Here is a 26,625-nt window from a genome sequence, read left to right as displayed (position 1 = left end):
GCACTCTGAACTTTTGTTCTTGTTCTATGGTAAAACAAACTGATTACTGGGATATTCTCATGCCATATTATTGGTTTTAATAAATAATCTGGCTACTGTGTGACGCAACATTCTGAAAAAAAAAAAGAAACATGAACTGTGCCTTCGCTGCACTCGCATCGTGTGCGGTGCAGGTGGACCGGCGTGCCTCCCTTCCGCACCTCCGAAACACAAACATGAGGGGTGGAAGGGAGAGAATTGTAGGAGGCTCATGATGCAGCGAAGCAATGTGGGTAGCATACAAGAGAATACGCTGGCGTGCATTTCTTTTTTCTCTGCATTTCGTGTTCTTCTTCCTTTCAGCGCACACACCCAGTAGGCAGATTTATGCGAACATTGATATAAGTGGTTCATTTTACCATAGAATACACACAAATGTTCACTTGGTTATAAATGGGTTCAACTGTCTAATTAAAAGGTTTGATGTTGGTCCTCCCTGTTTAGTTTTTTTGTGTATGTAACCCAGTTGCAACAATAGTTAGTTACAGCAATTAAATTTTCTCTTTGCACATTAATATTGTTGTAAAGGGGTTTGACTCCTTTTTTCTCATGTTTGTTTCAGTGCAAGCATGACTTTTGCTGGGTCTGTCTAGAACCATGGAAGAGGCACAGCTCTGCGACTGGTGGATACTTTCGTTGCAACAGGTTTGAGGCTGTGAACCGTGCTGAGGAGCACGCAGGTGCTATTATCAGTGAGGTGAATATGCTTGTTTATATCTTGCTTCCTTATGTTGGGGCCTAGGCATAAGCTTTGGTTTAGTTTACTTGAGCAATTCCGTTTTGCCAGGCAGTCTAAGCACTTCCGTATTTGCACCAGTGATTGGCACATGGCTCACAATTTCAGCTTCTCTTCATTTCATTGCCATAGCAATTATACAGGCATGTTTCCACCATCACTGTCGTCACTGCCGTGCTGTCACAGTATTGGTGGTGCGTGTGAGGCTCGCATACAGAGGGTTAGAAGGTCTCTAGGAACGTGAGCAATGCGCAGTGCATTTGGCTGCAGGATGCCCTATTGAAGTAGACGCTCTGTCACGCTTCGCTCACTCGGCTCTGCCAGAGCCACGGCAGTATATTCTGCCTTTCCCAGAATATTCTGCCTTTCGCAGAATATTCTGCCTTTCCCAGAATATTCTGCCTTTTGCAGAATATTCTGCCTTTCGCACCTTGAAACCTTGAAGAAACCCTGACACAATGTTTACGATATTGTACAAACATACCGAGTTGTTAGGGTAGGTCCTCCTGATCATCTTTTTTTAAGTACTCCACGTAAAGCGTCTAATTTATTATAAGGTTCTAAAAGTGTGCATCGCTACTGAACGCAGTGGTGCCGCTCCAATTAGTTTTTAGCTGCCCACTTGCAGTCTATCTAGTTAGTGCATTTGATGCGAGTTGGGCGAGCTATCCGATTGGCTACCCATGTAGCGTCATAGATAGTTTTTCCAACTTTATGGTGAACAAATGTTGTTCGTAATAGTTGAAGTGTTGGTTAATTAGTTTCTATAACAAAATGTAATAGAAAGAGAATACACGACGACAGTTCATCACTACACTCAAGGACTTCCGGCACACAGCAAGCGTTGTCTGCTCGTGTTACAACATGCTCCATTTTGATGCGAGCTGCGTGGTCAGTGCTGGTTTTGAGGTTTCTTTTCTTCTAGCACTATAGATTGCCTTTGTTGCATAGTGGGCCGTAAACATAACAATTGGCAACACGCAAGCTGTGAGATCATGTCCCTCTGTAAGGCAACAGGCAAGCCGAGTGGCTGCAGCGTGTTGGACTGTGGGTGTCTCATCAGCACCAGGATCTATGCGTTCGTGGCCGTCGCTTTGTGCCTGAAGATTAGTACCTCAATAGAGAGCTGTAGCATGTCTGGTTTTCCATTGAATATAGGTGGGCTGGACGCTCTGCTAGATGGGCGGAGGTGAAAACGTGAGCAACCTGCAGGTTGCAGCCATCTGGTGGCTCAGAGCTCAACGAGACAAACACAGAGCTAATATAGCATTAACCAAGTGTATTCTACCTTGCTGCTGGTGTAAATTAAATGGTTAGCACATCTTTTTAAAGGCTTGATATGTTTTACACTTGGTTACAACAAATATTAGCTTTGTTTGGCTGGTTAGGCTCTGCGCCACCAAGTGGCTGCTCTGTGCAAGCCGCTCACATTTACCCTATATGAAGCCTCTTCATCACAGCGCTAGCAGTATGGAGGGGCTTTAGTTTATGCCTCCGCCCATCCATCAAAACACCCAGCTCGTCTGCATTTACTAGAATATCGGGCATGCTTGGCACTGCCACAGAATGCTCTCAATGCATGCTGCTGGGCTAGCTCTCACTGTGGATTGACAGCCAGGCAGCTAGCGGAGAGGTTGGGGAGGCTTCGCATGCTGGTTTCGATACAATGGAAGTAGATGACACAATATCACATCATGACACAGAGCCAGTGAAGGTGGAGCTTAACCCCAATTTCTCTGCGAACCAGTTGAGGTGAAAAAGCATGGTTAGTAATGGGGGTTAGAACGACAGAAAGCTGAGCTATTGGTAAGGATTCATTATGGCTTACCTTACCTTTTTGCATAAGGAATGAGGGTAACATGTAATTGTCCGTAGCTCACTTAATATGAGATGCTTCACTTAAATTGTGGCACGAATGTTTTACTGTAACTGTATCCCACGCATCTACAAAATTTGCCCAAACTGTTTCGGGGGCACTTTAAAGGGACACTAAAGGCAAATATTAAGTCAAGCTATAGTTATAGGTTAGTGCTTGAGACTCTCTAAGGCATCAATATTATCGCGAACAGAGCCTTAATAATCGAGAAACTGAAGTAAATGCACAACACGATTAGAGACTCCCCCGGGACATTCAAGTATTGGCCCGATGATGAAAGCACTCCTCAGTTACTGTCACTAGTACTCAACCATTCGTTGCAAAAAACATCATTGTATTGTATTATAAGACGAAACAAAATGCTACTTGTCCAGTTCTATTCCATCTTTTTTAAAAAAGACGCATTGAAATTATCCTCCATGATGCGGGTGGTCGAAAGCCTTTACTTTTGCTCGACTCTGCGCCGCCCACACTTTTGCGTTTCAGCAGTTTCGTTATCGCGTATTGCTGCGCTGGTTATGCTGGCTCGCGAAAGTCGCACAAACTGCAAGTAGCAGAGAAGTCAAGTTCCATATTATGCTGACGGATGCCCAAACGGTCTGCGAAAGCAACTGCAGTGGCGAATCTACCGCTCTATCTTGGCTCGGTGCCGCCGTCTGCTGGGTGCCGTTTTACATGCCGATGGGAGCAAAGAGTGGTGATGGTGTATGCAACTTCGCCACTCCCCCGGTTAGGTGGCGGGAGATTTGAGTTTCGAAAAAGGTATTTGGAACCTTCAGATGCAATTTTCTCATAAGCTAAGCTGTTTCTTGTTACGAAACAAGCGTTGCAAGGTTTCTGGAATGGTATTTAAACAGACCATGTCGACTTGTTACTTGCCTTTAGTGTCCCTTTAAAAGCATGCAGCACCCGCCGTGGTTGCTCAGTGGCTATGGTGTTAGGCTGCTGAGCATGAGGTCGCGGGATCGAATCCCGGCCACGGCGGCCGCATTTCGATGGGGGCGAAATGCGAAAACACCCGTGTACTTAGATTTAGGTGCACGTTAAAGAACCCCAGGTGGTCAAAATTTCCGGAGTCCCCCACTACGCCGTGCCTCATAATCAGAAAGTGGTTTTGGCACGTAAAACCCCATATATTATTAAAAGCATGCAGTATGCTTCTTATGCCATGGGCACTGTGAAACATGTAGGTGAAAATGTTTATCATGATAGGTTGGTGGCAATAGCTGTGAATGACAACATGCAGTGAGATGGTCCAGCTTGTACTGCTCTGGATTGTGTGTGTGCATCATACGTTTTCTTATTTTAATGGGATCTAGTGGCTGGAAACTCTATCATACGATCGATCACAGTTTGCTGATATACTGAACGTTGATGCCGAAAGATTGTGTTTTCTGGGAACAAATTAATTGATAAAGAAGAAGCGTAACTATATTGGGTCATTCTTTTGCATTCTTGATTGGGAACGTTGGTACAGGGAAATCGTACAAAATTGGATCATGTAGACAAAGTTCTACTGTAATGCTCTACAGAAGGTGCACATTCCTCCAGGTCTTCTGGTGTTAAAAAAAGTAAGTGCCCGACATTGCTGAAACCGCAGTCATCGTGAGGAAGTGCATGTTGAATATTTTTGAGTGCTATCTAAGTGAAATTGTCGAAGGATTTCATCAATTTCATAACCTACCAAGCCAAGGGGCAACAAAAGTAAGGCTTATCTGGTGCAAAATGTTTCATGTGGGCCATGAGGTTGCTTCACACAATGCAGGGAATGCAGGTTTATTGCTGTTAATAGTTAAGGAAAGCGCACCAAGCTTGAAATTCCAAGCAGAACTGCTAGAAGGTACCGTTTTACGTTCTGGGCATTACCTGACATGTGGTTTCTTTAATCCATGGCAGGCTGAGACGAAAAACAAAGAAATGCAGGAACTCAAGAAGTTTGCCCACTATTACACTTCCTACAAGGAACACGAAAAGAAGCACAAGGTGCAGTGTCTCTTTTTCATTGTCGTTGAGCACAGTATTTAACTTAACGGCTTGCAATGTTCTCCTTTAAATTTGCGGTTTGTTTCAGGATGAAACACTTGTTAAAGGGTGGCTCCTTGAGAAAGAGGGTTGCTGGATCCGTGAGTTTGGCGAGGGTGAAGATGGCTTGCCCAATGTTCACTTCCTTGGAGACGCAGTATGGGAGCTGCTGCGGGCACGCAGAATCCTGTGTGGTTCATACGCTTATGGGTACTACATGCAAGATGAAGGATATGGCAAAACAGTCTTTGAGCTTCTTCAGGTGAGAATGTTGAACCTGTTTGACTGACACTTTCTGCTTTTCCTGCCTCTGTACATAGCTGTGCTGTCTACATTGAGGTGTTATACTTGCTTTCCTTTTTTCTTTTTGTTTGTATTATCACAAAGGGTCTTGCGAATGTTTGGAGTTGCCAAAATTTTTTTAAATGCAATTATAATTGTAATTGTTTGCTATGGTAAACAAGCAAGCTTAATAATGTATTAATATGTACTAACTGGTTAAACAGTTGTGACAAATCCCCATCACAATCTTCACAGAGACTAATGCATTTATTGACTGTTGAAATGCTTGTGGACCACATCCTTTAATGAAACTGTAAATACAGTAATTTCTGTTAATTTGACTTTGGTTAATTCGATTTTTGACTAATTCAAACCTGACCAAAGGTCCTGGCTGGTTCCCCTGCATTTCTATGAGCCCAAACTTTCGTTATTTCGATCCTAAAATTGGCCTTCTTTGAATAATTTGAACTTGACCAGTCAGCACTTGCGGACCGAACCCCTACGGTGACCCCAATAGCGACTACTTTAGTGGCAGCGTCTGTGTTGGCAGAGCTTAGAGGACAGTGAATATGTGAACACATATCATCTCACGCCAAAAACACTTTTCGGCCTGCCCTGGGAAGATTTTCATGCAATAACTGGGGCTCACAATATCTTATTATGGTCCCTACCCAATTCTGACGTGTGCCTTTTATTTTTTATTTTTGTTTGTTTGTTTTTCCCAGGAAGATAGGGCCACAAATTGCCTGTGCATTGCAATTGGATACAAAACAAAAATTACTTTTGCGGCATTTGTATGCTTTACTGCATAACACATGTGTATGGCGGTGAAGCTGATTTTAGGAAACCGGTTGTCATTCTGCAACACACATACTATTAGACTCTTGCTCGTTTTTCTGGCTAATAGATCGGGTGTTCTGCTTTGTTTAGGAGCTCTAATGTCCTTTCTGTGCTAGTTTTCTCATTTGAACACATAGAAAGTGGGTGTGCATTTGATTCAGGGGCATGTTAGAATTGGACAAATACCACCAAATGAATTAGCAGTGTTTTTTTTTCTGCATCTTGTTTAATTCTACCAATTTCGTTGGCCCCGTCAGGGTGAAATTAACGGATCTCGACTGTATCTCTATTGTGTATGCCTGTGTTCGCACGACTATGTGCTGCTTATGAGTTTGTGTGATCACTGTGCATATCATAATTATTAGAATTAGTAGCTGATATCTTAGTTGAAATCAAGAAAAAGAAATGGGCATGGGCAGGACACGTAATGAGGAGGGAAGATAACCGATGGTCATTAAGAGTTACGGAATGGATTCCAAGAAAAGGGAAGCGCGTAGCAGAGGGCGGCAGAAAGTTAGGTGGGCGGATGAGATTAAGAAGTTTGCAGGGATAACATGGCCACAATTAGTACATGACCGGGGTAGTTGGAGAAGTATGGGAGAGGCCTTTGCCCTGCAGTTGGCGTAGCCAGGCTGATGATGACGACGACGACGACGACGACGATGCTGATGCTGATGATGATGATGATGAGCTGGAGTAGCATGCCAAGCAGTCAGCCAGCTAACATCTCCAGCATATAATTAAAGCCTGCATCTCTCTCTCTCTCTCACTCTTTGACCGCTTAAGCCTTAGCGACCTGTTATATGCCTACTGGTTAGTGTGTACCTGGATCACTTTTTGTCGCACAAGAAGCTAACTGCGCCGTCTTAACTCATGGTGTAACTGGTGCTGCACTGTGCTGCAAAAGATCTGCCTTTCTGGAAAGTGCAGAGACAGGCTTACAATTGACTGTGGCTTCGGCACGGGTGTGGTGATGCCTATACGGATATGCATTGGCAATGTATAGGAAGCTCGGTTATGGCCTTGGCAAAGAACACAGCCACGAATGGGTGCATTGCTATTGCTGCCAACTCTAATGAATTGAGCACCTTCACTTATCTGCTCAGGAATGCGCGTGGCATCGGAGGCATACTGCATGCTTTTAATAACCCAAACGGGTCACGGATCTGTCGCCCACAGTTGCTGCACTGGCTCAATAAGTCGCATGTTGCAGTTGTGCACAGCATGCACAACCAGTAGCGGTGCGAGTGCAAAGAGACAGGTGCTTGTACGAATGCATACAGTGTCCTGGCAAAAGGATGGTGTACGCTTAGTAGGCGATGCATTGTATGGAATTAATCACACAAGATTGGCGCCATGTGGCAGCAGGTAGCATGCCCTAAAGCGTCGTTGGTTCTCACTCAGTAGGTTGTTGTACAAACATGCACACACACACATTGGGGAAAGTTCAATGAGTCTATGCATTATCCACTCTGCTGGCCTGCTTCCCTACCAAAATTTCGAAGTGCTGCCTAGCATCACCTGTCCTTATCACACTTTCTTTGGTGAGGGCGAAAAACGCAATTGAAGAAGAAGAAAAGTTGCTGTCTTGGTGCTTATTTTAGGTAAAATTTACTATGGCATCGTATTTCTTTCTTTTTTGGTGGTGGTGCACATAAAGAGATACTGATTTGTAGTTGCCAGTAAGTGTGTGCTACCATTCAGTTCGTAGTTATGATGCAATCCCAACAAATGCAACTAATGAGGTTTTACTGTAGGAACCCGCCGTGGTTGCTCAGTGGCTATGGTGTTGGGCTGCTGAGGACGAGGTCGCGGGATCGAATGCCGGCCACGGCGGCCACATTTCGATGGAGGTGAAATGCAACACCCGTGTTCTTAGGTTTAGGTGCACGTTAAAGAACCCCAGGTGGTTGAACTTACTGGAGTTTCACACTACGACGTGCCTCATAATCAGAAAGTGGTTTTGGCACGTAAAACCCCATAATTTTTTTCACTATAGGGGATTTGTGGCATTTGTTGATTGCACCATGAAAACCAGAATATACATCGGACCGAATTATAGGTCGACCACCCAAACTTTAATCCTAAAGAAAGGGGAAAGAAGAACAGCATAAACCTGTAAAAAATGACTAGTATATAGGACAGGGTTCAACTTATTGCAGCGATTTTCTATGAAAAAGTTCGACCTGTATTTTGGTTTTTATGGTACCTTAATTTGTACAAAGCCACCAGGTGATGTGTACTAGAACATGATGTCGGGTGAGTTGGTTAACCATAATGAAGGGAAGAAAGAAGTATGAAAGGCGGCATAAGCTACAAAAGGAAACGCAGCTGTACATAGTTATTTAGGAACGATGGAATGATACCTTGGTCTGGGTAGGTTGGTTCATCTTACTGACAGCGTTCTAGCAGTCCAAAAGACAACATTGATAAAGAACAGAGAAAGTAGAATTGAGTACAACAGCACCTGTTTTGTTGTCTCTGTTCATGTTCATCTTCCTTTGTATTGTTAAAACGCCATCTACTAGATGCACTAAATCATTCTTATCAAGGTAAATTGTTCTGAATTAACAATCACATTAAAAGTTTACTGGTATTATTGAAGTAGAGTAAAGGACTTAGCATCGTTTGATCTACGCACCATGTGTATCTACTCAGCTGTGGTGTGCCCTGATTTGGAAGAAGGGTTTGACTTGATTTGTGGTATGCTTTCATTTTGCTTCCTTTGCAGCACGATCTGGAAGAGGCAACAAAAGTTTTGTCGGATATGTTGTCATCACCACGTCTGCGAGTTTCACACCGCACAATCGTGGAGAGCGCAGAGAGAGTGCTCAGAAAGCGTGAGGAGTTCCTGAAGGCCATTGCTCGTGGCCTCGTTCCTCCTGAGACACCACCGTCAACAAGACGGACCAGGAGGCGTCGTTACCCGACTGTATTTGGCCTTGATCCTCCAGAAGATGTACGCAGTCTCTGAAGTTGCTAGTACCTTCCCTTTTAGCTGTGCAAATTGAATCCTTTCCAGTTTAATGCACCTGCCTTTCTTTATTATCATTCTGTCTCTTTGAGCATTTAGTGTGAACTCACTGAGTAAATTGTCTAGGGACAGTGATGCACCACCTTTCTTATGCTCACACATGCACACCTTACGTAGTCTTTTATTTCAAGCCGCTGTAGTGTCATTCCCTTGGCCTAAGCTTTTTGACTGCTAAGAGTTTGCTCAATGACCTTTGCCTTGAATGCTAATCTGTACTTTTATGATTGTCTACCACAACTGCAACCATAACTTGTCCACACGCTGCCAAACACAGAAAAATAGAGTTGCCACCAGGTATCTTCGATTTGTTGTTCCAGACCGCCCAGGATTGCCTGAAGCTCTGTTTCAGCAAATGAGTGTTGGCATGCGCAGCTCCTCTGATGGTCCTGGTCAGTCGGGTGCATCAAATCGAATAGACCTACTGTGTATTAACATTTGCTTATATGTGTGAGAGTCATAGATAATGCAGCCAGACCCAAAGAAACTTGAACAATGCGTATGAATTCCTTCCTATCAGAAGTAACTTGAGTTCATTACAAAATTTGCAGACATTTAGGCACTGTAAGCTGTTCTTAACTGCACCATTAAAATCCAAATTCATCATCACATTGTGCTGCTGCTGTTCATCATTGTCGGCAAACTCGAGGTTCGGCATTTGAATTCCTAATATGCCTTATTAGGCCGTGACATTGAGCTTTGTGTGCTGAAAGCTGTTCTGTGATCAAGCCAAGAGTAGTAAAAGTTCACTAATTGTGTAGCTAGAGAGAACCTTGAGCAAAATTGTGTGTCTCGAGGGCATTTGACTAGTTATCTATAATTCCAAGGAAGGAGAGAACTATAGAGAAAATAAACAACTTTTTGTTAAATGCTCCTTCTATTGGCTGCATTTTCAGGAACAACTTATGCTTGCGCTACTGGAGTCCATTGGAGATGGACCCATGGCGGAACCTTGGGTCAAAGATGCCCGGGGATGCCATGCTAACTTGGCTGCACTTTTTGACTGGCCTCGTGATCCCAGCACTACTGGCAGCAGCTCTTCAGACACAGATGATGAAGACCGCAAGTCTGCGCTAATCCGGGCTGTTGGTCAGTTATTCTCAGCTGCTTACCCATCAAACAAGTACTTTGCAAGAAAATGTGCCAGCTTCTTTACCATATCAAGTAATAAAAGTTGATATTTGCCGTTAGGTGATGTTCAACTTGGTTATATTCTGTGTGGGGTCTGACCAGTGCTCTTGGGACAAAGAAACGACAATGCAGTAGTGCAAACAATCACAAGGGCATTTATTGCACCTTTCACACACTAATGCTTGCTAGCCGAATTGCTATCCACAGGACATGCTGATGGGCACTTCACAAATCTAGGAAGTCTGATTCACTGCGACCGGATAGTGAGCGAACGTGCCCAGCCCATGCTGAACACCAACACCTGGTCGTTCGTGTGTACGGTCACACAAACGGTGGCACGGTTGAACAAGGCCTCACGAAATGGTCTCGCAGAAGCATGGATTGGTGCACGCGCAGAACATCCACGCCGCTTGCCAACCCCAAACCAAAGGGCCATAGGCTACTCTCTTTTGCGCCCAAGTAACTCCACCATTATGTGGTGTTAGCAGTGCAACACTCATGCCATCTCTCTTACTACTCTGCAACTACACCGACTACCATTGTAAAGCCATGCGGCGAAGCCAGATTACAGGAGCTATTTGGGGGAAAACAACATCGGGGCACACGTGAGAGTTGCGCATCCCCACAATTCTTGCTTGGAAGCTCAGGCCATTTTAGTTCCACATACAGCAATGACGATTAACGATGCACTGTTTCAACTGCAAACTGTTGCAGACGTAGCACGGGCAGTCCCCAAATATGAGCCACTGACAAAATGTTTTGTTCGCCTGTGTGTATAGAGTAAATGTAAGTCTCATTTTCCTTTCTTTTATTGATTTTTTCACTGACCTTCTCACTACTTCTGTATTATGAGTATTGTGAGCATCTGCAGGTGTGCTAGTTAATTTCTGTTTATTCATTGCAACTGTACTCCTCTATGCTTTGGAAGTTGCATTGACCAACATTCTCTTGTCATGACATGAGCTGCAATTTGAGAGCCCATTGACATGTTGCATGCGGCAGTTGCAGTACGGTGGCTGTAATTGCTGTAGTATTATAGTTACTTTTCGGCTGTATTTAGACCACTGTGTAAGATACAATCTTTAGGTGAGGACGTTGTCCGGCCAGCGGCAAGATGCGATCAACCCGATAAAATACCATCATCGCAGGTCCAACCTATCTCTCGCCGACAGCAGTAATCTGTGGAGTGGCCCGACTTCATGACTGAAAACATGGCCTCTGAGAATGCATGCACGATCATGAAGGCTATGTCAGAAAACTTGTTGCTGTAGCAACCACTGCTTTGCACACCATCTAAAATTGCAGAGGCATGAGACGACTCCCTGCAGCTTTGCAACTCTGTAACTCTCGAATAAAAAATGATATCTCAATTCCATAAACTGCACCTGATAATACACCTAAGGTGGGCAAAATTGGTGTTATATAAACCACTCTCAGATTTACCACTAATTTGTGAGTTGGACTTTTCCAATACCCTTGTAAGCATTGTAACAATTTCACATAAGTTGTAAAGTTATATATCATGTGTGTCCACTTTAAATGCTCTAACAGATGTAGTTTATGGAACTGCGATATCTGTTCATAATGCAGAGTTGTGTATTTGTAAACTTTGCGCTTCTATTTTATTCTACGCTGACTGATCTAAAAACAAAATCAAAGTCCTAAATCAGTATTTTGCGTCCTATAGTTGCTAGAACTTGATCTTGTCTCTCAAATGCAACAAATGTCATTCAAATAGGTCCAACAGTTGTCTCACTAAACCAATTGTGCATTTTTAATCTATTTAAATAGTTAAAGCAGAATTGTACACCGAGCTAAAGCTTCCTGTTATGGTATAGAGCCACAATACTAGAAATTTTGTGGAACCCATTCATAAGGAACATGCTTGCTTTATGCGAAGAATTTGGTAAGCAGAGCACGCTGAAAACGGCTTCAAAATCCAGAATGTTTCCCATAGAGGAGCACTGAAAGAACACCTGCCACATGCCTTTGATTGTCGAGTCATCCGGTGGCAAGAGTCTTTATCTGGCAGCCATGAAATGTGAGATGTCGTCACATAAACATAGTACTTGTACCGTGATTTAAACAAAGGAATATGTTTCCAAGACCCGATTTTGTGTGCATACAACTTAAATATATTGCATATTAACTCGCAATCTAATTGAATGTCGCCACACTTGCAATGAATGCTATGATAGGAACAGTCTTCAAAGCCCTCTTGTTATGTTACGAACAGACAGACAATTTAACACAGTAGGCGGGAAAAAGCACTTACAGACCTGTTATACAAGCTATTTGTTTTACAGCTTTATTTAGTATGTGTGCTGTAAACAACAGGGCATGATAAACTAACAGTTGAACATCACTCAAGCAGGTTTAACTAAGATGGCGGGCCCTCTTTTCCTGTGTCTGTGATGTGCTGTTGCAATTGGAAGTGTGCAGGAACATTGCCGAAGCAGGACTGGCGTTATGGAAGGTTTCGAAATTAAAGCTAAGGGCGACTTATTATTTAATCAATGAATTGGTTGAACAATTAATTTTTTGCTTTGATTTCTGTTGTTCTCACGCATACTGCTTCTGGATTAAAACTAATAATATTGAAGTTTACTGCAGATCCCTTTTAATAGTTTAATGAACTTGTCACAGTTCTGGCTGGTCCACACTGATTTGAAGAAATGACCCAGACTGGCACGGATAGTAAAACTTGTAGAAGGTTCAGTCAGTGGCAGGCTTACCTAAAATGGACATAAAGTACTTTTTTCTTTGTTCTTGTTCTTCATATCAGGTGTCTGCTCACGAGAGGGCTGTACGAGACCACGGGCACGAAACCCCAGAACACAGAAACTTCACGAATACTGCTCTCTCAGATGCCAGACAAAGCACAGCAACCAAGGTAAGACTCGCAGCAATGTTAATTGACACTCTCTTAATAAGTGGCCAGCTAACTTTCGTCAGCTGTTTTCGAGTGGTTAATCTGGGGACTGACACGATCTCAAACAGGTGAGGAGATCGCAATAATGAGGAAATGGCAACAAAGGCAGGCATCTTGATGATGAAAAAAAGTTCAAATGAATGTATTCACTTACTTCATTGGTATATGATTGTGACTGCCAGCGTCTCTAGCGACTCAAGGGTGTGGGGGGTGGCACGACAGCCTTTAATAACCCTTCGCAGTCTTCTGATAGTTGATGTCTCCTTGGGAAACTTGGGGAAGTTGTGGAAATGTCAGTGGTGCCTTTGTCAGGTTGTGAAGTCTACAGCCCCTTCCCCTTGATGTCTTCTCCTTTCGGTCCTTCCCTTTGTGTCTGCTCAGGGCATAGAGGAGTGGCGCTTTTTTGGGGACGAGCGCATTTATCTCGACATGGGAAAGCACTCTGTAATGTTTCCCACACTTGAGTGGTCAACGTCCAGGTCGATCATAACAGCCTTTTCAGGGATGAGGGAAATTATCTCGACATCGGAAAGCGTGCTGAAATGTTTCCCACACTTGAGAGGTAGAATTCCAGGCCATTCATAACAGGACTAAATCCTTAAGCTATGTCATCTTCAAGGGTGGCTAGTTTGCTACTGACATGGAGCATGTAGCTTGGATATTAATTGTGCAGTAAGTACAGTCAGATGTACACACATGTTAATGCATACCTGAAGACACAACCTTTACTGTAGATGCAAAATCAGATCATTCTGATGCTGCGGTGGCAAGTTAGTTATAAACAGGGGGGAGGTGATAACAGTTTCCTCACTAATAGGGGTGTGCAAATAATAAAAATTTCTAGCATGAATAGAATAGCCTTTGCTATTTGATTTGTATTCAATTTCGGAATCGACTATCCGAAATTGTCAAATATTTGTTTCTTTTAAATATGTGAAGGATGCCAACATTTTGGGGGCTCAGGGCCGTGGCTTCAGAGCCATTGGCCAGCTGAGGCTCTCAGAGACGACACAGGATGCAAGAGCCACTTAAGAGACAACCTTTACCGCCTGAAGTCCTAGGCCAACTGGGGCTGCTCCTTGGTCGCCATTCCTCACGCTCTGGCCACAGGCTGGCTGTGCATGGCACGGGCGCATGAGCCAGGCCAGATGGTCATTATGGCTGCACATCGACGCAGCCATGCCGCCGGCGTCCCCAAACTGTGTTGGCGCATCAGAGAAGAGAGAGAACAATGGAATTGAGGACTTTTCCAAACAATTCTGCTATGGGAAAGCTGAAGTTGACATGCAGAAGCACCAGTTGCTGACCTAATGCAAGGGGCGGGTAACTTCTGATCAATAATGTTCAATAATTCATTAAGAATGTGCCACCTTTAGGCAGACTGTGGCGGCCATATTTTGATAGGGACAAAATGCAAAGATGGCTGTGTACTTGGATTTAGGTGCATGTTTAAGAACCCCAGGAGCTCAAAATTAATTAGCAATCCTCCACTGTGACATGCCTCATATAACCAAATCATGGTTTTGGTACGTAAAGCCCGTGAAATTATTATTTTACTTTCAGGCAGCATGAATGCAAATATAGTTAAACCTCGATATAATGAACTTCAATATAACAAAATTCTCATTATAACGAAGTATTTAAATTTACTTAACCTATAGTTAATTGAACACCGTGTATTTAGAACCTCAATACAGTAAAACCTCGTTAAAGGGACACTAAAGGCTAATACTTAGTTGATGTGGACTGTTTAAATAGCATTCCAGAAATCTCGCAACGCTCGTTTTTTCCCAAGAAAAGACTTAGTTTACGAGAAAATTGCATCTGATGCATCCAAATACCTTTCTCAAAATTCAAATCTCCCGCCACCCAACCATGGGAGTGGTGACATTGCATATGCCACCCCCCTTTGCTGCTGTTAGTGAGTGAAATGGCATCTGACAGATGGCGGTACCGAGCCAAGACAAAGTAGGAGCGGCAGCATGCGGAAGATTCGCTGCTTCAGCTGCTTTTTGGCCAAGTGGTGTAGACCATTCGGGCATCTCGCGACATCACATGGAAGTTGAATCCTTTGCTACTTGCAATTTGTGCGAGTTTCATGAGCCAGCAAAACCAGTGCAGCACTGTGCGATAATTACTGAAACGCGAAAGTGTGGGCGGCGCGCAGTCGAGAGAAAACGAAACTGTTCGACCGCCCGCGTCGTTGTCAAGGGTAATTTGAATGCGTTCCTTTGTCTAGACCTGAAATAGAACTGGACACGTAGCATTTTATTTCATCTTATAATACAATACGAGGATGTTTTGTGCAATGAGTGGTTGACTACTAGTGTTGACATTTAACTGAGGAGTGCTTTCGTCATCGGGCAAGTGCTTGAATGTGCCAGGGTAGTCTCTAATCACATCATGCAATTACCTCAATTTCTCGATTATTAAGGCTCTGTTTGCAATAATATTGATGCCTTGGAGATTCTCGAGCACTAATCTATCACTTTAGCTTGACTTGATATTTGCCTTTAGTGCCTCTTTAAGCTATACCCGCTTAAAGGGATACAGAATAAAAATCGAAGAATATAGAGAAAGCCCTACAATTGCATTCCTAAGCCACGATTGCTATAGTATATAGTCGAAATTCGGGTTACTTTTGAGCGGATGGCTTTATTTTTGACTCTCTATGAGCGGCCGCCGTGTCACTTGCAAAGCGCTCACGACAACAAGCCGGCGGATCTGACGTCACACCTACCCTCAGCAGCCGCAAAGCGAGCTGGCTGGCTAAGCAGTTTTGTTTTCCTCGCTCTGCGCAGTGCAAAATGCAAAGTTCTAGTGAGAGCGATAGCATGAGCGGAACTTATGACTCCGACTTGGATGAGCAGCCTACTGAACGACCACGAACCATAAAGGCGTATGCCTACGATCCGTCCGCGTCGTCAAGCGAAATTGACGACGACCCGCCGCAGCAGTCCCCCTCCGCAGTGCCGAGAGAGTCTGGACCAGCAAAGTGGTGTTTACAATGTGCATTCCATGTACACGCGTTCGCCTTGAGAGATCAGGGGCAGCATCATAGGTGGAAACCAGATTTAAACGTGATTCCTGCGGCTCGGATCGCAAGCTCGCACCTGTCACGAATTAGTTAGCGAGACGAAAGGCGCACGCCTCATTGACAGTGTTGCACGCAGGGCGGTGCGCCAAAGCGTGATTCGCTCATGCAAACGCTTTGCCATGTTTGGCTTCAACAGAGCAAGGACGTTTATGCCTCAGGCTATGCAATGTCAGGCGACAAAAGGAATTTACTCTGCATTCTGCGCAAAGTGGCTTGCTCTGCCTGCTTGGATGGGTAGCTGCTGGCGCGTAAAACATGAAAGCCATCAATGCACAATACAGGTGCCGTGAGTACACACTGTACAAAAAAAAAACGTAGAAATCGTTGAAGATATTGACGAGTGTAGACCTCCCTGTACCTACGCCATCAGAGCAGGTGTGGCCGGCGGCGTGAGCATAACAGTCGGCTGCTGACTCTCGCTCGGCAGGTGCTTGATGCGCGCAAGTAGCTGTTTTGAGAATAAATGCGATGAAGCAAAGGGTGAGGATTGGAGCCAGGCATGTGCAGTGACTGAAATGCGCCTCTGTAAGCAAGGAACGTCTTGTTATTCACGGAATGAACGAGTACATGCGCAGCAGTTTCAGCGTCCCGTTGTTTCATCACAGTCGAGCACTCTTTCCCTTGGTGCACATGAGATGGCTATACCAGTCTCATGTCGGCGAATTTTTTTTCGTCAGCCGTCGCTTCAGACGATGCGGATTTCGATTCATTCTGGCAGAATTGGCCAAACATCTGGCTCAGAACGTCGTACAAACGACAAATTACGGTCAAACGTCACCTGTGCACAAAACTACAGTGTGAACAAGTACGCGAGAAAAAGACTACCGCTGCCTGCCGTTTTCACATGCGCACAGCAGACCCTCGGCATTTTGCGTCGTTGACACGGCTGCTCCACACATCAAACCACAAATCCACGAGATCAAAGACGAGGTTTTTGAACAGCTCACACGAGGAAGCGGTACGAATAGGACGATCGAACAAAGAAAGCGCATTGCTGCAAACGTCAACTCGCCCCTTTGCGCGCTCAGTGTGGACGATCGCTCGCAATGGGCCTCGAGGTGGGTAAGCGTGACGTGATATCCGGTTTTGCCAGAGCTTTCGGAGGAGGCTGGTAGGTGCTGTGATTTGAGAAATATTCACTAAAATAATTACTTTTCGCTAACTTCTCCTCCGAAAGAGTGTTGTTTTGGTCGCTCTCGGTGCCACAGCTATCACTGGAGACAGAAATCTCGGCGACAAATTTTTTATTCACTATCCCTTTAAACAGTAATTTTTAAGTAGTAAAGTCACATCCCCGACTCCAGCCATTGAACATAATGTGTTTTGTATCCGCACAAATCGTAACAGCATATTGCGCATGCCTTGTTTAACGCGTAATGTTTCCACTTTTCGTCGCATAAACACAATGGTGCATTGTCTCCATCGGGCAGCCCGGCGGAACAACAAGCCTCAGAGATCAGAACAATGATCTCCAAGCGTCCTGTGCGTTTGTGCGTGAAGCCACATCAACATCGTTTCGGTGCCATGCTATAGAATAAAGAACCATGCCAGATAACGTTTTGGCATTGTGCAAACAAGGACTCCCATCGTGCCGAAGCTCGGATAAAAAAGACGTCGAGTGCTCAGCATAGAAGAAAAATTAGACATGGTTCGGGCTATCGAACGTGACACGAAGAAGTTGGTGCTGGCAACGTGACAGGGATTTACTGTTAACTACAATATGTGGCATTTGGAATGCGAAGAAGTTGCTTGGCAGTGCTGAATGTCCCAGGGGAGCGCTGCTTCAACCACGTAGAGATGTTGGCTACAAGGTTTGACTCTTCGCCATCGTTGCCTCTGTTGTTGCCAAAGTGTCGACTAGTGACAGTGATGAGGATGACACAGAAAGCGACAGCACGGGTGATTCAGGTCCGACAGTGGCAGAAGCTACGCGTTAGGTCAGCCTCATGAATGTAATCGTCGCGATGTGAACAGCACCCCACAAGGAAAAAGGCGCCCTGTGACTTCTGCAGCGCTACAGCCCGTGTGCATGGAGAACATGCAACGCTAATGAAGAATCTGCCACGTGAGTGTTTCCTGAGAAGAGGGGGCTGGCTGAAAAGCTGGCTCACAGCTTCAGTAAGTTTGAGACCACTGTCGTCGCTGCTAGGTTGCCATGGCATCAAACGAAAATAACACTCTTGTCGCGCAAAGTGAATAAATACTGCATGTCTTTATCCCCTTTCATCGCACTCTCTCCGAGTTCCATTTTTGACAGGTAAGTGGGTGATCTCATGCTATTTGGGTTAAGCAGTACTACCGTTTAGTACGTACTTATTCCGAGCTCTGGCCAACTGCGGTTTAATGAGGTTTCACTGTATAACAAAGTGTGTTTGTATGCTATTTCAATATAACGAAATTTCAGTGCCTCTGCAAACTAATATCAAGACAATAAACGGAAACTTTCGTGGACACAGATTGTCAAAATGGCTTTTCACAAATGCACCTCTCAAATCACGTGCCGCGCGACAAGAGCGACCACCGAAGGGGTGTCACATGATGTTCCGTATGAAGTCCAACTGCGATGAGATCCTGTTGCACCCTGTGTGCTGTGTGCTTTAGGTGTGAGTGAAAGTGTGCGAGGGTGACACAAGAAAAATGGTGGCTTCACGAGTGCTTCCTTCCCATGCGAGCAAAGGGAAGGAAGCACTCGGAAGCATGTCAAGGGAGAGGAGCGAGCTTGCGGTAACGCAACCAAGCACATGCGGGGGTTCAGAGTGGGGACAAGTTGACACACATCTTGGTTTCTGGCATGCGTTTTGGCCATGGCTGCGCATGGCTTTAAGCACGGCTGAGCACATACACAGCCGCGCATCATGCTTTAGAGGTAATCTGCTGCGTGTGCAAAGAGTGGGCATACCGAGACGGCGTGGCATCATGTAAGCTATTTTCCCGCACCTTTAGTATTGGAGATTGCGTAGTCTCGAGTTTCGGGGACCCGTTGGAGTGAGAGGCAGACGAAGCGCTCTTCGCTGCTGTCACTTTTCATGATAGCGTCGTCCCAGTACAGGTGACGCTATCTGCCATTTGGGTGGATTGCGTGTGAAAGCGTGGCTGGCTTCGCTTAATTCGTACCACCGATGTGAAGATATCGTCAACGCAGCATGAAACCATATAATTCGGCGCTGACTCCCAAATTCATCGAAAGGAATTGTTTTGTCATTCAAATTTGCTTTTCTTGATTGTCCAATAATTCGGAAAATTCTGCGGCCCCTTTCCATGTAAGAAAAATCGATAGGCAACTGTACTTGCATAAAAGGTCAAATTCCAATGCGAAATTTCGCTATAGCGAAGCAAATTGCCAATTTTACTGACTTCGTTATATCGTAGTTAAGTATATTGTCTTGATTTAAGCAAAGTCATTTTTACCATGTTTCCATCTCTTTAGGACAATGTGCAGTGCTGTAGTTTCATGCTTCTCTCCTAGAATGAGCCTTTCCTCTTGCTGGCTATGAACATTTTGTTGCCCCTAGTATTACAGACAAACAACAGGGCATGACAGAGCCACTTATTAATGCGACAGCGTTAAGGGCCCCGTGTCACAGAATATTCGGGGTCGGTGCCCAGCGTCCAGCATCCAGCATCAGATGTCATTTCGGCAAAAAGAATTTCGAACCAAATGTTGAAACACCCGTACCCAACCACTCTTCTACCCCCAAAGTTGCTCGTACCTTATCTTTCATTCTTTACAAAGTTATTCCTTGGAATTTTCAGAATGGCAGCCCACAAACAAATGTAATAGAAAAAAAGCGCTGTTATGTTTTTGTTTATGTTAGCTCTTCTCAGACTGAAATAGTAAAAGTGCAAAACAATAACGGGAGATCGACCCACGTGTTAATGCCAGAAAGCTTGCCTTTTTGCATAGCTTTTGCCGTCAGTGTTTCCTGGTAAACATTACGGTTACATAAGCTGCAGTTGCCGGAAAGCAGGAAAAGCAGTCGGCAGTTTTTGAATGTTGTCATGTTACACTCTTAAAGGCGAAGGTTAAGCATCCTCCAAATTTTCTTCCAGTGACAGTAACTTACATCAAGAGCTTCTTGCCCGCAATCCAACTCGACACTATGCCCATGAATACACTGACTACTGAGCACGTGAGCAAGAGAACAGATGTTTATGGTCACAGTCTAGAGATTCTAAACTGTTATTGGACGCCAAACCAAAGTATCTGGAAATTATTAAGCTACTACCCCTTCTAGCAGCACTAAACACCTCACTGTACTGTCCTAATCCTCGGCGACTTTAAATGTTGACACCCTTGGGGATACCGTATTTACCCATGTAATGAACACACTCTTTTCCTATTATACCGAACAAAGTTGAGGGGTGCATTCATTATGCGGGGTAAATTTCATGGAGAGATTTCCGAAACAGCAAAAATGTAAAAGTAAGATGGTAATGATTTGGAACATGCATAAGGTAACCTAACTTTGCAGTAAAAATACATGTTTACCATTTGCGAACAGCAAGTTCACTCCGCATCGGGTCCACCAGACCTGCTCTTTAGGTCGCTGGCCGCTTTATCCACATCGTGGTTTCACCATAGAATAAAGAACCAATGCACCAGCTGCGTGAAGTCAGCACGGCCTAGGCCGATCACGCGCACCTGTTTTGACCAGCATGCTGTGTGCATCTTTTTCCTCGACCGTCCTGCTCATTGGCATCTCAAAGTTTATCAGTGTCTGATCAGCGTTTCCGTTTTGTGAGGCAGAAAAGCTAGCCACAGACATGCAAATTTGACACTATGCCCACTATGCCAAACAAGTGTCGGCTGCCCCTTCTTCACTTCGGCTCTCCGGTGAGCCGCGCCACAGCCGCGCATCCTGTGCACATGCTCTCCTATTACACTCTTAAACAAATCTACAGCCTTTGGGTCATATCTTGCCACACAGCGATAATGGTCATCTATCTTGCTTGCGTTTCCTTTCTTGAAAACGCTGCACTTGCTACTTTCCTATTGAGAATGTTCTGTCATGCTGTTAACACACATGCCATTCGTGACTTGGAAGTACTGGGCTTGCAGTGTTAAAGAAAGGAAATGTGGACCAGACAGATGACGATTATTGTTGTGTGTTAAGATACGACTCAAAGGGTGTAATTTTGTTTTAAGAGTGTACATCATGATATAGTGCATAAACTGGCACAAAACTGGCGCAAATACAAGCATACTTGGTTGTAAGTGGAAGTGCAGGTAGCAACGAATCAACCACTTATTTCTTGCACAGCAGCTTAAGATATAAATAAAATAATCTTTTTTGTATACATTCGTTTTTTTCAGACATTCGATAGCTCAGACTAATTTGTGTTCCCCATGGAATCCAAATTATCGATTGTCGACTGTACTGAGGTACGACTTCCCTTGCATACACAAAGGTCAAGTTGGACATTGCGCCACAAAACCATCTGTCTCGTTGACTGAAACGATGCGTCAGCGACTCGAACTTGATGAGATAGATGAAATTACTAACCTTACAAAATGGACAAACAATGTGCTGCAGGTTGTGTCCCAATATTCTTCTCTCATTTTCACCACAGAAGATCACCCACAGGTTGACACTCGCCTCTTAGCCCTCTTGGAATGAAATCACAGACTAGTAAGCTGGTGGCATCATGCAAAGAATAACGGGACTCTCCACCAACATATGCGCACCTAACTCGGGAGAGCCAAGAATACGCTGACGACGTGCATCACAAGGGTGGTGGCAGACACGTGAAGACCTCAACGGCAAGCTTCACACAACCAGAGTATGGCATATCTTTCGTACTCTCATGGGCCAAGCCAAACCTCACTACACACTCCAACTATATCAAATTCAGACCAGGTGCTCCACTGAAGAAGTTATCCAAGAACTGTGAGATACATTCTATCTGGAGTTCAACCCACAACCACTTGCACCTCTTCCGTAATCACCGACCAAGCCAGAAGGGATTGACTCCGCATTTGCACTCCAGGAGCTGCTGTTTGCACTCACGCAGCTCTGAGGCAATACAACTCTGGGTCCAGATCGGATAAGGTGTACCATGCTCCACGACTTGCCCAAAAACCATCAGAAGCACTTTCTACATCTCATTAGCACTTTCCTGTCCACATCTATACCTATTGATGACATACTATCGGTTGTTTCAGCTTCAAATTTTGCCATACTCAGAGCGCTTCTGGACAGCTAGTACTATCCAGCGCCTAAAAGAAGAACTATTTTTTTAGTTTCACTCTCGTGCTTCTTTTTTTTCACCTTGGGGGTATTTTTAAAGCATCTTTTAGCTGTGTGTGATGAGTGCCCTTAGCTTTCTACGTGGCGTCGACATCGCGCACAGCTGCCCTTAGGAAACAGTGAATTTCCATGTATTCAGATGAGTCTAGGTCAGAATTTTCTGATGGTGCTGGCAGCATCAACTCAGAAAATGATTTTGATTTATCTGACTTTAGCACGGACGGTGAAAGTGCGTCGAATAGCCTTAGAACATCGACAGGTATCCGCCAGTAAGTTTTGTTTTCTACTCCGAACCATTGCCGTGTGACTGGTCGCTCGAGGCACCTTGCGCGTACGTGGGCTTCTTTCACACTTCGAAAAACTCTTTTATGTAGCACATAGTGAGCAACAGAAAGCTGTATCGGAAGTTTCTCATGTCGCTCTACAATTTTCTCGTTGACACTTTCCATTTAATTGTAATATTTGAGAAGTTGATTAAGGAAGACTAATTATCTAATTAAGCAGGATGAAAAAAAATATTTTGAGTATCTCCAAGCAATGACAAGTAACATTACCTTGGTTCTGTCCAGTTATGTGGCATTCACATATTTTTTAACTCAGGTTAAAGTTAGCTGGGACACCCTGTATGTGCATCTGTTAACATGCTGTTTCCTTTTTTTTTAATACAGTCATTGCAATGGTGTGCCAGATAATTGAAAGCTGTTGTTTCTCATTTACAGCCTTCTAATTTGACCGGACATCAATTTGCGAATGATATTACATGTACCTAATCATATATTTAATTGTGAATGTGTGTACATTTATTTAAATATGTCTGTAATTAAGCCACGTAAGTAATCTGGAAAGATGCTTTTTTCCACTGAGGAGACTTCACAAACACTTGATATTTCACTGTACTTAAAAATAATGTTTGATTTGATGAGGAAATATCACTATTTGAACAATCCTACTATAATTAATGAAAAAATATCTTTCTTTTGTTAAACTTTGGGGAAAATTGCTTATATAGTAGTGACCATTTTTCTTTTGTTTAAATGCCAAATGGCCTGAAAAAGAAAAGTTGTTTCAGACGAGTCAGTGGCTTCTAGGCAGAGAGGTTTGTGGGTAATCATGGGCATCTCCTCACATTTTTACCTGCATTTGTTCTTTATTTGTAATTCCACATACCAACTCGAAATATGCAGTAAATGCCTGCTGCTAGGATTGACATGTGGAGTGGGATTCCTTTTCCACAAGCTAAAAGCAGGAAGCATTTTGGAAATTTTCAGCAGCAGATGTGCTGTGTATGCAGAAGGCTGCATGAACCAGACTACGGCGACAAAGTGGCTTTGTATGTGTCTGAACAGTATTTTAGCCACCTTGTTCAGGCTATTTTGCACAAGTATTGGCACAGTGGTGTTTCCTTCCACATGAGATTCCTTTGTTCTTAGTTTCACCAGGGCACTGCCTTGCTGTTAATTTGTTGTAAAGTTGTAAAGAACTCTACCATGTTGTCATAGTCATCATGTCTATAGGTGCGTCACAACAGACTAGGAAAGTAGCCGGGGTCTTAAGGTGTGGAAAGAAAAAGGTATGTGATCCTTTAAGTGAAGTTGGAACTTTACTTCCGAAGTGCAAGCTTCGTAATTCTCAAAGTATTATCTATTCTAGGTGTGCTATACAAGAAAAAAAAAAAAAACGAAACTATGCACCAAAAATAAAGCAGTTATACTGAACTTAATTATTACACAGTGTGCCTTCTGGAACCAGTTCAACCATAGCCTGTGGAACTGCACTAATCTTTCAGCTGTCCAACTTTGCAGCGTGAGGAATCTGGTTAAATTGTGTTAGTATCCCTCTAACTTCTGTGTATATAATGAGCCCATGTTTTCTGTGTTTGCAGAGCTTCAGCAAGGACGTCATGAGATTGATTTCTCAATGGACCTGATGATCGCATTAGAGCTGTCAAGAATGCAGATGATTGAAGACCAGCGTCGCTTTGAATGTGGCTGTAATTCCGAGTAAGTTGAAAAGAATTACATCTTTTGCTCTCTTCTCATTTCTAGCCACTTATTAATCGAACAAAATTGGACATCAACTTTAAGACCATCTTAATGCACTTTAATCCAAGCAAGTGTTGTAGAATACAACTGAACATCCTGCACTATGATTTTGCTTCAAGCCCTGTTATGTGGCTGTGTTACAGTTGCATTTAGAATTAACTTTAAGGCAGAGTTTTCCCCAGAACTTTTTGAGCAGTGGACATCTTGCGACCGGTAGGGGGGCAGAGGAGTGCATTCCAGTCGAAGCCGGATATATCGAATCTGAAGGGGATCACAAAAAGTTCAATATAGAGGTAATTCCATATATAAAATAACAGGCCCTAAGGCAAATGGCAGCTTACCAATTAGTATGTCTGAGGGCTGCTAAGTTATTGCACATGACTAGGGAACAAAAAAATCAAGTACGCATTACTTACGTGCAAAAACATTGCTGATCCTGCTTTGCTTCTTCTGCAAAATGTAATTGAAGACGCTAGTTTAGATCTTTTCAAGACTCTTGAGGTGTGAAACCCCTGTGCCTTCCTTAAAAAAAAATTAAATTATGCGGTTTTATGTGCCAAAACCACTTTCCGATTATGAGGCACGCTGTAGTGGAGGACTCCGGAAATTTTGACCACCTGCGGTTCTTTAACGTGCACCTAAATCTAAGTACACGAGTGTTTTCGCATTTCGCCCCCATTTCGCCCCAAAAACGTCCAGGACTGCTGAGAGGTGCTCGAGGTGCGTAGCGAACGTTGGGGAGAATATGATAACGTCATCCAAGTAGCACAGGCAGGTCGACCATTTGAAACCGTGAAGAAGGGAGTCCATCATGCGTTCAAAAGTGGCAGGGGCGTTGCATAGACCGAACGGCATCACTTTGAATTGATAAAGACCGTCGGGTGTTACAAAAGCAGTCTTCTTGCGGTCGAGGTCGTCCACAACAATCTGCCAGTAGCCGGAGCGAAGGTCAGTAGAGGAGAAATAGCGAGCACCGTGGAGGCAGTCAAGGGCGTCATCAATCCGAGGTAGGGGATACACGTCCTTTCTGGTAACCCTGTTAAGGTGCTGATAGTCCACGCAAAAGTGCCATGAGCCATCCTTCTTTTTGACCAGTACAACAGGTGACGCCCATGGACTATATGATGGTTCAATAATGTTCTTGGCAAGCATTTTGCGAACTTCTGTGTGAATAACTTGACGCTGAGCTGGTGACACTCGATACGGGCGGCGATGAATAGGAGGGGCATCACCGGTATTAATGCGATGTTTGACAGCTGTAGTTTGGGCCAAAGGACGATCGTTAAAGTAAAAAATATCGTGGTAGGAAAACAGAACGCGGTAGAGTTCACGAGCGTGCTCGGACGGCAAGTCGGGCGTAATCATTTTCTGTAAGTCAGCGATGGTACAATTTGCCGACTGCGATGGTAGAGGAGCATCGGATGAAGTGTCGTCTACTGTAATGGATGCTACTGAGTGATCCGCGAATGAGCAAAGCTGGGCTAGAGACATCCCGCGTGGCAGCACTTGTGTTGTCAAGCCAAAGTTGACCACTGGCAGGCAGACGCAATTCGCCGTAATAGATAAAACTGTATGAGGTACTGTGATCCCGTGTGTAAGGAGGACGTCTTGCATAGGAGCCGCGATGTAGTGACCGTCGGGGACTGGTGGGGAAGACACTAGGTCAACGTAGGTCAGTGCCGAAGGTGGCAAGCGAACGAAGTCGACGGAACTGAGGCGACTGGGGTGTGGTTCACCAGGATCCAGAACAGGCAGGTCAAGGCGGAGAGTACTGGCGGAACAATCGATGAGAGCAGAATGTGCGGAGAGGAAGTCTAAGCCAAGGATGATGTCATGGGGACAGTGGGCGATGAGTGTTGAATAGCACGATTGTTGAGCGATCGGCGAAGGAGACGCGGGCGGTACACATACCAATTATGGGGGCTGTTCCGCCATCGGTGACATGGACAACAGGCGTCGTGGCGGGCATGAGAATTTTCCTGAGCCGGTTACGAAGGTCAGCGCTCATTACGGGCAAATGTGCCCCAGTTTCTATGAGTGCAGACACAGAAACACCGTCGACTTGCACGTCAAGAAGGTTCAGATGAGTGGGCAACATCAGTAGAGGATTTGGCAGCGTAGGGAGCAATGCAGCGTCACCTCGAGGCGCTGCATCGTCTAGTTTTCCGGCTGGGAGCGGTGTCCGAAGGGAGTCGGCGAATAGGAGCGACGGGGCTGGAGACAGCGAGATTGTCGTTGTTGGGGTGAAGGCGAACGAGAATAGGAGCGGTTTGGTGAAGGAGAATCAGCGGTGGCGTTATCGGAGCGTGCGGCATAGGGACGAGAAGGGCCACCTTGGGGACGAGAGTA

At 44.5% G+C, this 26,625-nt stretch overlaps 1 protein-coding gene across 2 annotated transcripts in view; it reads left to right on the top strand.

Annotated features, from left to right (window-relative positions):
• Nucleotides 1-26,625, top strand: part of LOC135906937 (ankyrin repeat and IBR domain-containing protein 1-like) — a 75,160-nt gene that overhangs the window by 40,837 nt on the left and 7,698 nt on the right. For both annotated transcript variants that reach the window (XM_065438560.2, XM_065438561.2), the window contains exons 13-19: nt 602-736; nt 4,548-4,634; nt 4,723-4,935; nt 8,527-8,754; nt 9,723-9,915; nt 12,743-12,850; nt 24,117-24,234. In XM_065438560.2, the coding sequence (XP_065294632.1) occupies nt 602-736; nt 4,548-4,634; nt 4,723-4,935; nt 8,527-8,754; nt 9,723-9,915; nt 12,743-12,850; nt 24,117-24,234 (1,082 nt within the window). The remainder of the gene's footprint in view (nt 1-601; nt 737-4,547; nt 4,635-4,722; nt 4,936-8,526; nt 8,755-9,722; nt 9,916-12,742; nt 12,851-24,116; nt 24,235-26,625) is intronic.

The sequence above is a fragment of the Dermacentor albipictus genome, chromosome 1, assembly GCF_038994185.2.
Source record: "Dermacentor albipictus isolate Rhodes 1998 colony chromosome 1, USDA_Dalb.pri_finalv2, whole genome shotgun sequence".
NCBI classification, from domain to species: domain Eukaryota; kingdom Metazoa; phylum Arthropoda; class Arachnida; order Ixodida; family Ixodidae; genus Dermacentor; species Dermacentor albipictus.
Note: the sequence above shows the minus strand (reverse complement) of the source record. Positions and strands in the feature narration are given on the sequence as shown.